Here is a 12,515-nt window from a genome sequence, read left to right as displayed (position 1 = left end):
GGATATTAGGAAGTTACCCACCTTTGCAAAATAAAAATAAAACATACCTTTTTTTTTAATCCAGAAAAAGTATTAGAATCCAATAATTCTTTTGCGTTATGCAAAAAGTGATAATATTAAAGTTTTGCTATTTTCTGATATTAATAAAAAATTAGTTAATTGAGATAATAGTATTTTAGTTATGTTTTAAAAATCTGTGGTAAGACAAATTTCTTGATTCATTTAAATAAGAAACAAGTTCTTCTAATCCAATATAATTCTTATAATTAGTTTTGTACTTATAATTAGTTTGTTAATTTCAAAAAAAGATTTGTACTTATAATTAGTTTGTTAATTTCAAAAAAAGATTATAGATTGTAGCAAAGATTTATAAAAAGCAGAAAAGTTAGATATCTTAAATATACAAAAAAATGTTATGTATTATGTATACATTCATTATTATTGCATTAGAAATATTATGAATCATATGACTTATTAGTCATTAAAATTGCATATATGATGCAATATATATCTCCAGAGTTTATCATTTATTATTATTAATCATATTTAATGTGAGGCATATTATGGAAAAATTATGATTTTTATTAGTCTTTGTCAATATTAAGCTTTTTTATGACTAAAAAAAATGAATGATACACAATAAATATTACAAAATAAATTATTAGCTTTTGTCATTTTGACCATTATTACAAAAATAATAAACTATAAACTTTAACTGTTAGTTTGTCATTTTTTGTAATAATAAGTCAAATGACAATTAATTTTGCATCAAATATATCAGTTCAAGTCATATATATTAATAAAATATTTAGAATGTTTCATAATCATAAATTTTTTAAATTGTTTTCTGAAACATTTATAATAACAAAATAATTATAAATCAGCTTTTATAGTTTGACCTATTATTACAAAAATAATAAACTTAAACTGTAGATTTTCAACATAATTCTCAATTGTATTAAAGTTTTATAGATTATAGATTGTAGAATATATTATAGTAGATTGTAGAATTTGTAGGATTTAAAGCACTTGTTTCTTATTTTAAATGAATCAAGAATTTTGTCTTACCATGGATTTTTGAAACCTAATCAAAATACTATTATTGCTTCATTTACTCAATTAACTAAATATCAGAAAAATGGCAAAACTTTAATATTACTTAGAATGATTGCTTTTTGGATAATGCAAAAGAATTATTGGATAACAAATACATTGCTAAATTAAAGAAAAGGTATGTTTTATTTTTATTTTGCAAAGGGTGGATGATTCCATATATTCACCATGATCACTTTGTGAGAATTACACCTGGTAACCACTCCAGGCTCTCATTCCAGATACCCTAACTTTTGTTGTTAGTAAAGTCTGCTAGTTCTGGGGGAGAAGCTGGCTATATATCTTCTTTATTACTAAATAAAAAATTTAGCATACCATTAACAATCTGCTTTCTTTATAATAGGTAAATATGGAACATTTACAACAAAAAAAGATTTGCAAATATTTTGACAAGAAGTAATTAGGGAATAAGAAAAAAGTCAGAAAATTACTACTGCTACATTTCTTTCAAAAGCTAATTAAACTTTCTAAAACAATCAAAAGTAAATACTTTTACTACTGTTACTATATCAATTCCATTACTTATAGTAATACCAATAAGAATCTAGATAATATTAAAACTTTTTGCAAAAGCCAAATGCATTTGTAAGACCATAAGTGATTATGAAATATTTTTAAAACTTAATTGAGATAAAATGGAAAAGAAAACTAGCTATTCTGCTTTTATTAATATTGTTGAAATTTCTTATTAATAATAGTGGTCAGTTGCCATTTATCTTTAAATTTTTTATTATATTAGTTATACTTGCTAATTTAAATAAATCGAATTCTTTATTTAATGGTTTTTATACTTTCATTCTTTGAAGAATAACATTCCTGAAAGTGCAATTTATTATAGTCTCTTCAATACTAAAAAGGAGCAAAAGGAATAAATTTAAAGATACAATTTTAATTAAGGAAATCAGTATATTAACTAAAATTTTAATCTTATTGTATAATTGAAGTTAGTAATATATTATACACTAAAAGAAATACCTTCTGGTGACAGCAATCAAATATATTAGAAGTAATTAAAGGGTTTTAACTGTAGATTGTTTAGATTGATAGTCTGATAGCTAATTAAATATAATAGTTTGATATTTATAAATTTCCTTATAATTGATCCTTAGTGTACTTGTAGTAATTTATTATCATCCAAAGTCTAAATCTTACTTTATACAGAAGTCATAACTGTCACCATTCCAAATATTTCCAAATGGACATAAATATAACAAACCAGTAAATGACAATTTTTTGGTCAACTTTAACAACAAAAAATAATTATAGATTTAAAATTCAAAATCTTTAATTTTGCCTACTGAAATTGTTTTAAAATTTCTAATGTTATTAATATTAACAACTAAGTAAATAATTGAATTGAAAATAAAGTAAAAATCAAATTATTTTACAAAATTGAATTTTATACTATATGAAAATTTAATAAATGAAATAAATGGTTATGATGATTTCTACTATTTTTGAATTACTGTTTCCAAAATAAAAACATAATGTTGGAAATTATTTTAGTTATATATTATATATTTTAATTACATATACTTTAGAGAAAAGTATTTTTTAGCAATACTTCCTTTTAAAGGTTACATTATTTATTTAATATCTATAAATAACTTTTGGACTTATTAGAATTAGCAAAATGACAGGGTAGAAAAGCATATAATTTTTTGTTGTAGAAACGTCATTAACATCACTTTTTCATTTTCTTTTATAAATAACTTACTCTTTATATTATTTTATTATTTAACAAAATATAATTATGAGTACATTCTAAAAATATTTTCAAAAAAAAATAATTTATGACTAATCCAATTATTATACAACTAAAATATTATTATTGTATAATACCAGATACTTATTTATTTACTATATCTTTATTCTGAAAGTATTATTAATACAAACAATATACTGATAGTAAGCTCATCCAGTTTAAGAAATAAAGAAAATAAAATAAGGCGACATAAAGTTAAAAAATTGGTTCTCATATCCCAGCCAGTCCACAAGAGCGGGAATCTTAAATTTTTATTTTTTTTCGTTAACCAATTAAATTGCTCTAAAATATATCACATGATAAATTAAATTTGTATCTGATACTATCTGCTATGTAAATGCCTAACATTTAACGAACAATAAAAAAAAAATTTAAAAAAAACTACAATTGAACATGAGAAATAAACTTGTAATTAACTTGATATATAAAATCTGTCTATGACTTTTTATTGAATTAATTATATTAATATAAATATACATATGAAATCTTCTGTATTACATGATCGGATGAAAAAAAAATTTTATTCAAAAAAAAAAATAAAAAGCCATGCGGCCAGGTTAAATTAAAGCAAATTTTGATATGAGAACCAATTTTTTAACTTTATATCGCCTAACTATATTTTTAAAATGCAATGAAATAAGATGTAATTTTACATAAATTTATTATTTGAATTACTTTAAATTTACTAGTTAAATTGCAAACTAAAATAATGCTTTAAATTATATTTATGTATAATTAGATATTACTTCGTCAACAGGTTTTCATAAAATACAACAAAAACCAATTACTAAGATAATAAATCTTTTTAATTTATTAGGATTTGATTTAACTATTTTGACACATTCATTAAATATTTCTGAGCTAAAATAGAAATGTCTTTAAAGTTTCAATAAATGGTATAATATTACCTACACAAATGGTAATATATAACTTTTGTAATCATCAGAAGCTGAATCATAGAAGACAAAAATCTATAACTAAATTTTTCTAGATTTTCATATGCTAAAGCAACAAGAAGTGCATCATTGATAATCTGCCTATATATTAAATTATTCTTATTTTGTTTTAAATTTGACTGTTTTTTCCAGGATCTATCAGTAGTATCTTACAAAATAAATTGGCATAAGATTTATTTTCAAGTTCATGAAATACATCATAACAAAAGTTATTAATATATAAATACTATATTCTCTTAAATAAATCTAGTTGTGAAGTTTCAGAAAGATTTTAACTTGTCATAATGTAACAAAAGTAAAAGTATTTTCTTTTGATTTTAAAGTTTCAGAAAATTTAATTGGCTTTATTGGAAGAGATGTATCAGTAGTAAAAGTATTTTCTATTTCGCATTCCTTAATAATAATTTTCTGATTTTTTTCACATTCTTTAATAGCCTCCTGTCAAAATATTTGCAAATCTTTTTTATGTTGTAAATATTCTGTAATTACCTATTATAAGAAAGAAAATTGTTAGTGTATGCTAAATTTTTTATTTAGTAGTAAAGAAGGTACATAGCCAGCTCCTCCTCCAGAACTAGCAGACTTTACTAACAACAAAGTAGGGCGCCTGGAATGAGAGCCTGGAGTGGTTACCAAGCGAACGAGACCAGTAATTCTCAAAAAGTGACCACGATGAGTATTAAGGAGTTACCCACCTTTGCAAAATAAAAATAAAACATACCTTTTTCTTTAATTCAGCAAATGTATTTGAATCCAATAATTCTTTTGCCTTATCCAAAAAGTGATTAGCCATTTGGCTGATGTTAATGGAAAATTAGTTAATTGAGTTAATGATGAAGCAATAATAATATTTCAGTTAAGTTTCAAAAATCCATGGTTAGACAAATTTCTTGATTCATTTAAATAAGAAACAAATGCTTCAAATCAATATAATTTTCAGTTGTACTTGTAATTAGTTTGTTAATTCAAAAATATAAAAATATAAAATATTATAGACATAAAGTATTATAATTCAAAAAAAAAATACAAAAATACAAAAATATAAAAATATAAAAATATAAAATATTATAGATATAAAGTATTATATATAGATTATAGAATTTATAGGTTGTAGAATTTGTAATTTATAAAAAGCAAGTTGATAGAAAATTGGACATCTTAAATACAATAAAAATACATGACTTGATCTGATATATTGATGCAAAATTAATTGTCAATATGACCTATTATTACAAAATATTACAAAAAATGACAAATTAAAAATACCTAGTTTATTATTTTTTGTAATAATGGGTGATAAACCAGTTAGTAATAACTAATAATGTTGTAATTTTTTCTTATTGCCAATTATATATTAACATTTATTATAAAAATTCTTATGATATTAACATTAAATAGTATCAATATTTTACATTGTGGATGACAATTCACAGAATATCATTCTAATTCTATTTAAAATTTAATATTAATTTATAAAAGCTAATCTGATATAATAAGATATTATATGTCAAATTTTGCAAATGGTATTATAATCTTTGAAGTATGACATTAGATGGTATATCTTTTAAATTAGAATATACAAATACTTTATTATTAAAACTTTTTTAAGTTGTATCAAAAAACATAATATTTATGTCACTTCTTTTCCATTTAGCACTTTATTTGTTATAATAGATGGAGGCCTCCTTTATATTTTATGTTGAAAGATCATCAAATACCAAATTCTTTATAAAATTTCCTCTTGGAAATACAAAATATAACAACTATTCAACAAAATAGTGTAGATGGTTGGCAATTTCTACTACGCTTTGCTCTTGGTCTACCAAGCCAACAACTACTTTGTTGTTAAAGGTGATTTCATAACTTAAAGGATAACTGATGATAAAGTCACCAAACGGTCGGAGAAATACTGGCGCTACCGGTCTATTTCTGGTTACATTTGTTATGGTAATCCCGGTTGGGATCTGTATGTCATTTGGTGGATTTTCGTTGTCCGTAAAGTATATTCTTCCATGTGGAAAACCAAGAGAGCTTATTCTTAGAATGATGTTTCCACCGAGATCGACACAATATGTGTTGGTATTTGAATAAGAAAATAATCCGGCAAATCTCATTTTAGGCGTAATTTCTGTTTAATTTTGGTACAAAGTAGATAGATAACGTATGAAAGTTAAGTAATTTTTTTTTTTACTTATCTGTTTTTAGATCACACAGATCTCCATCACTTGAATACAACGCTTTACTCAATCAAAGAGTTAGTTCTTACCGTGTTTTTTCCTGTTAACAAGTTAATGAAATATTTTAAAGAAAATACAGAAGAAAGAAACGCGTTGGTAATAATTGTTTGTCAATCCTACGCAATATTTAATAAATGTTTAAGTTAGTTAAAAAATGTTTCTATACAAAAATATATAAATATTATATGCTAACAAAGTACCAACAAATAAATAATCCATATACAAAACCTATAAAACTAATAATAATACTATCTTGACTTGTTTTTATCGTCTATATTAAAAAATACTTTAAAATATGATTATTGGTATATTAAGCGCCTAAAAACAATAATTTACAAATAAATACATGATATATAACTTTAAAATATTAATTATTTTTCTCTAAATATGGCAATAAACGTTTTTCATTAGTACTTACAGTGTCATTATAGCACTATTCAAAGAAAGCGTGATTAAAGTGTGTTCTGTGTCTAAAGTGTGGTCTAAAAGTTAAGCAGTAATATACTGAGTTGCTTTTAGTAAAAAAACTTCAAGTTCAGAGTATACAGTAAAGAGTTTATTTATTAGAACACACAAAAGATTAAGGATGTTTTATTAAAAAAAAAAGTTTCGTGAGAAAAAATTGTGATCGGCGTGGCTTTGAAATAGGTGGAGGTTATTCGGTACTACAGTAGTACAAATTTGCAAATTTGTACGGTACGGTTGATTAAATTTAAAAATTCTGTACCGTACCGTACATATCCTACATATACTACAATATGACATTCAATTGCCCAAATAACCATTATATTAAACGGATGTTAATGCCCAAATAAATAAATAAATAAATAAATACTATAATTAATGGTGTCCAAATAACACATGTAAATGGATATTGCGTGTCCAAATAATCAATACGCCGTTATTTGGACATCAATGTCCATTTAATATATTTATTTAAAAAATTTTATCAACTGTACTGGCTTTATAATATATATATATATACAGTATATTATATATGGCAAATACGGTACGGTACGGAATTTTTGGAATTGTGATCAACCGTACCGTAAAATCGTACCGTTACTGAATATCTTAGAAATTTTTGTCAGATCAGCCATTTTGAAAACGGAGGATGCTTTCCGGATTGCCAAAAAATTTTTGGTGGTTATCAAATATAAAAATTCTTAACGGTGATGGATTATTTGTATACTAACCAGATAAATCATTAAATATTTCAATTGTTTTATTTGATAAAGCTGATAAACTGTATTTACAATTCGATAAAAATTATTTAAATTTTCATATCCAACTTTATACCGTTGTTTTATCACTATTTTTTTTAAATGAATTTAGTTAAATGGGATCGCACCTTTCTAGTATTGTACTGTACATTATTTTATCCAATACTTGTTGACGTTATTAAGAATAAAAAGAAAAAAAAAAGAGAAGAGAAGCGAAGAACAAAGAAGATATTAGAATGATCAATAAGTTTTCATCTATTTCATTTTGAAATGTAAAATACTCCGCTACAGATTTATAAGCCAATTATATTTAATCTTTAATTTAATACTTTTCGTTTAATAATTTAATAATTTACAAAATTTAATAATAAATATAACATATACAGTACTATACATACAAGCATATTATACAACATATAATTAGTTAAACTATAAAATATCTTATACAGTTTAAGATTACAAATATATTTTTTTTTTTGTATATTCATTTGATTTGTTTAATAAATCTTAAATATTTTGTATTTAATAATAATTATTTTAAATAATTTTACAATAGTTAAATATTTTTAATGAAGTATCTTGTTACGCAAGTATAACTCTAAATGATATCTGAGGTTTTCTTTTTGATAAGGAGCAAAAGTTAACTGTTCTTGTCTCACACTCCGTTCAATTTGAATATCATAATAATGTCCGTTCAAGCAATTATTAATCAAAGATGGAGGAACAATTTCACAAGTTATCTGGTAAAATTGATTATTGTAAAGTTGCTTATAAAAGAAAACATATCGATTTTCGATTTCGTTTAATTGTGTGATATAAAATGGATGATTTAATAATCTTAAAATAAGGTCGTTATCGATGTTTTCACATTCAATGTGATAATGGAGAAAATCATCACATGGGTGATAAAAAAATTTTTTAGGATGGGTTTGAATTTGAGAGTTTACAAAAAAGTCGGTCGTTAAAATGTTAGTTGGTGATGTTTGTTGAGGCCCCATTGGCATCGGATCATATTGACTTGTGTCCTGCTGTTGTGGATTAGCGTTCTCTTGTGGTATAAAATCATCAGTTTGAACAAGAGGGATATTATCTTGCTGTGAATCATAAGATTCAGAAGGAGAAGGTTGAAAATCGTCATTTTGACTCATAGTGTGATAGTGTTAATATAAATTTGTAAATTAATATTCATTTATTTATTTTTTTTTGTGAAATTAAGAAAAAAGGAATGTTGTTCGGGTCAGCTATTTATATACATTTTTTTTATATGTAATAGTTAAAATGCAATGCATATTCATGGTGCAATTAATACAAACAGAAATAAAAAGAAAGAATGATAAAAAAAAATATATTCACAAAGCGGTGATAACTATAAAAGGAATATCCCGCCAGAGAAGAATATGAAGTTACGTATAATACTTTATATTCAATATATTTGGTAAAGTTCAGATTTTTCCGGTTTTTCCGGTTAAAAATTAATTAAATATAACCAAATAAACAAATAAGGAAGTTATGAAAAAAGTTTTTTTTTTTGACATTTTGTGGGGAAAAATTTATTTTGTGGGGGAATTTTTTTTCTTGAATGACATTGAGGGAAAAAATATTTTTTTTGACAGCATTGTAAAGTTATTACGTCTGATATGCATCTTTTTGCGCCAAATTCGAAAATTCGACTTATTGTGCTTTAATACAAAAATAAATATGATTTTATTAATGTTTAAAACAACGCGTACTTTGCGTAGTAACACCAATTTATTACATAAATAATAGATCCCACTTGTGCTTATGTACGCCATAAGTCATATGAATTGGAATATCATCATTTCACATGTTATTGAACAACGAAATTTATCATATAGAAACTGTATTTGTAATCATTTTAATAATTGTATATATTATTTTTTTTTTCAACTAAATCAAATATGGAACAAAATAAAAGAGATTTATAAAAAAAAATAAGGTATCAAAATAATACCAAATTGTTTTTATGAACCCTACTGTTATAATTATCAATCTACGTTATCAAAAATAGATTAATATTAAAATATTTCAAAAATAGGAAAAGAAAAGAAAGAGAACTTTTAAAGTAATGAGACAAAGAAAATAAATAAATCAAAATAAGAAGTAAGGACAATAAAACAAGGAGAAATAACAATTATTGTACTTTTATTAATAAAAGAAATCACGTGAACGCTTTCCCCAAGATAGATAATTAATGAAACTCTTGTTCTCTCCGATTTCCGATTTCGGATAAACAAATAAAAACTTCCGCCATTCATCATGATAAACGAAACAGAAATCGATGATTGTGGGGAAAATTTTATACTATATGTCATAGAACGTTTCTATACTTCTGAAATTACTAAAAAGAAAAAATTACCCATAAACCGAACATATTTATTATTTCTTTTTTATTTTCTTTTTTTATGAAAATTAAAGTGTTATTATTAGTAAACACTAAACATTGTTCAACGGTAACTGAACGCGAAAGGAAAAATAAGTATAACAAATGAATTAAAATAGTGAAATTATTAATTATATCAAATTATAGTGTACACTAATGTGAAAAAGTAAAACCGGAAATTTTATAAATATTAAATATTAATTTTTTGTCATCCTGCGATAAAGATTTAAAGTTTTTAAAGCATCCAATCATATTAACGACCTGTCCTGTCACTCCTGTGTTTCATATGAAAATCATTTATTCAAGACATAACATGACCTTATGTGTTACAAACAGAATTTTACTATTATACTGTATGAAAGAAATTAAATAAATATTCATTTAATCCCGAGTGTAAACAGGAATTGTTGTAGTACAATTATCGATAAGTTCGGTTCTATTAATAAAAATTTTCGTTAATTCAGGAATGAAATTTCCTAATTAGAAACCATATTCAAACCACGATTATTGTTATTAAGAAGAATGTTAACCGGATTTTTTTTTCAACATTCCGTCTACAAAACTTAGAAAAAAAAGAAAAAAAAATATCAATTTTTGGTTTAGTCTTTGTGTAAAGAGAAAATTTATTGAGACAATGATTGTATTATATGCAGTTTAACAGCCATCCGTTTGTAATATTGTATTCAAAACCATTAATAGAATATTTTTTTTAAAAAAAAAATTAATAATTAAAAGAATGTTTAATTATCCAATAATGTCAATCCTGTATCTATAAATTGTTTGGAATGGAGTTGATATTCCGCCGAACACTTGACAATTGATTATCTTGATACTATTTTACATTTTGGAAAAATATTTAAACTAAATTGGAAAATTTGATTGATTGATTATCTGTTATCGTATCATTTATAATAAATATCAAATATTTAGTAAATCGTCGATTTCCCAAATTATGCAAGCGTTGACATAAATAATAATAACAAATAAATAAGAAGCATTAACAGCGAAATTCAAAATTTATGTATGTTACACGCAATAATTAATAATCTGTTACATCATCTAAATTACGTCTCAGCGCCAAAGAAGCAAAGTTGATAATCTTATATTGATTGTCATAGGGTTTCGAAAGAACAATATATCAATATAATTATAGTACTATAATGAAATTCATTTCTTTAATTCATAAGATTTGCCAATTTACAAAGTAATTAGATAAAAAATTCATTAGATGTTACACAAACATATTTTGCCGTTTTTTTTTTAAAGTTAGATTAATTAATTAAATATAATAAGCAATCAGTACAATTAAAAGCAATAAAAAAAAATTTTGACATTTTTTGTGTGGGGAAATTGTATGAATAAACATTTTTTTGTGGGGAAATTTCTTTCATTATTTTTCCATTTTTGGTTTTATTTTAAAGTATAATTGCATCGTATGCAAAATAATTTTTACGTCATTATACTTGCTTTCCTTTCATTTTGAATAAAAAAAAAATTGACAATTAACTGACATTTAACGAGAGTTATAAAATGAATAAGAATAAAGAATAATATTGTTTGACATTTAAATCTAAATCCGAAAAAAATAACTCATTTCGGACTGTGCTACCTTCATGTGAAACTCATAGGATTTGTGCTTTATCCCCCACATATTTTTCACCGCCTATGCATGTCATATTGTCATAACAAGATAATAGATAATCATTACAATTATTATTGCATTTTCTGAAAATATTTTTATGGTTTACTTAAAATAATTTATTATAGAATTTTCCTAATTACTATATTACTATTAAAAAAACAAAACAAAAAAGAAATCTTTATTTTTCTTTTTCGAAATACTTGTTACCTTCTATATTTAGGTTTAAAAGAAAATGTGATGTTCAGTTATTGGTCATCCAATAAATATAATATTTTTTTTTTTTTAGAAACCTACAGCAGTAACGTTTATTATTTAATTTCCCTATAAGAAAGAGGAAAAGAAATAGTGTGATATAACCTAAATCTAAAGAATTTTAAATTTTAATCACTGAGATAATATGTGTTAAATCACTATAAAATCTCACTATCACATCTTCACGTCACTTCCATTTTCAAAGTACTGTACTGTATTCCAGGCGTGAGTTTCTAATTGTCACTGCTTATTTGTCACATATTTCGTGACAACAATGTGATAGCCTAATATTTAGAATATTGCGTATAATGAGTGTAAGTGTGTAACGAGTCACTAATAATCGTTCGGCGTTACGCAGCTTATGATCACTAAAAATTTTATAGTAAATCAAAACTTTATCATAATAGCGTTAAAATTACATATGAAATCTTATAACTTTTTTGGTAATAATTTAGTTATATAACATATTTATATTACTTAGTACACACAAAAAAAAATTATGATTTATTAAAAAAAAAAAAGTTTCGTATGTGAGAAAAATTGTCAGATCAACCATTTTGAAAATGGCAATAAATTCCCATACTATTCGGATTACTCCAAATATAAATTTTCTTAACGGTGACGGATTATTTTATCTGTATACTAACCAGGTTTATTTTGATAATACTGATAAACTGTATTTAATAATTCGATAAAAATTATTTAAATATTCATATCCAACTTTATACTATCTGCTATTATTTTATCACTATTTCCTTTATATGAATTCAGTAGTTAAATGTGATCCCTCCTTTCTAGCATCGTACTTTATCCAATACTTGGTGACGTCATTAATAATAAAAGAAAGAAAAGAGAAGAACAAAGAAACTATACATAAATATAAATAAATACTAAGAATGATAAAAGTGATAATGATGCTAATGCAC

At 23.9% G+C, this 12,515-nt stretch overlaps 2 protein-coding genes across 2 annotated transcripts; both read right to left on the bottom strand.

Moving 5' to 3' along the window:
- Window positions 1-5,597: 5,597 nt before the first annotated feature.
- Window positions 5,598-6,290, bottom strand: OCT59_007673 (uncharacterized protein; the record flags this gene model as incomplete). Its single annotated transcript, XM_066150310.1, has 3 exons — window positions 5,598-5,962; window positions 6,101-6,111; window positions 6,265-6,290. 3 exons carry the CDS (start codon window positions 6,288-6,290, stop codon window positions 5,598-5,600), a joined length of 402 nt encoding a protein of 133 aa, XP_065998847.1.
- A 1,570-nt stretch (window positions 6,291-7,860) lies between these two features.
- Window positions 7,861-8,442, bottom strand: OCT59_007672 (uncharacterized protein; the record flags this gene model as incomplete). Its single annotated transcript, XM_025314954.2, has 1 exon — window positions 7,861-8,442. One exon carries the CDS (start codon window positions 8,440-8,442, stop codon window positions 7,861-7,863), a length of 582 nt encoding a protein of 193 aa, XP_025184004.1.
- Window positions 8,443-12,515: the final 4,073 nt, after the last annotated feature.

Source organism: Rhizophagus irregularis, chromosome 15 (genome assembly GCF_026210795.1).
Source record: "Rhizophagus irregularis chromosome 15, complete sequence".
Taxonomy (NCBI): Eukaryota; Fungi; Glomeromycota; class Glomeromycetes; order Glomerales; family Glomeraceae; genus Rhizophagus; species Rhizophagus irregularis.
Note: the sequence above shows the minus strand (reverse complement) of the source record. Positions and strands in the feature narration are given on the sequence as shown.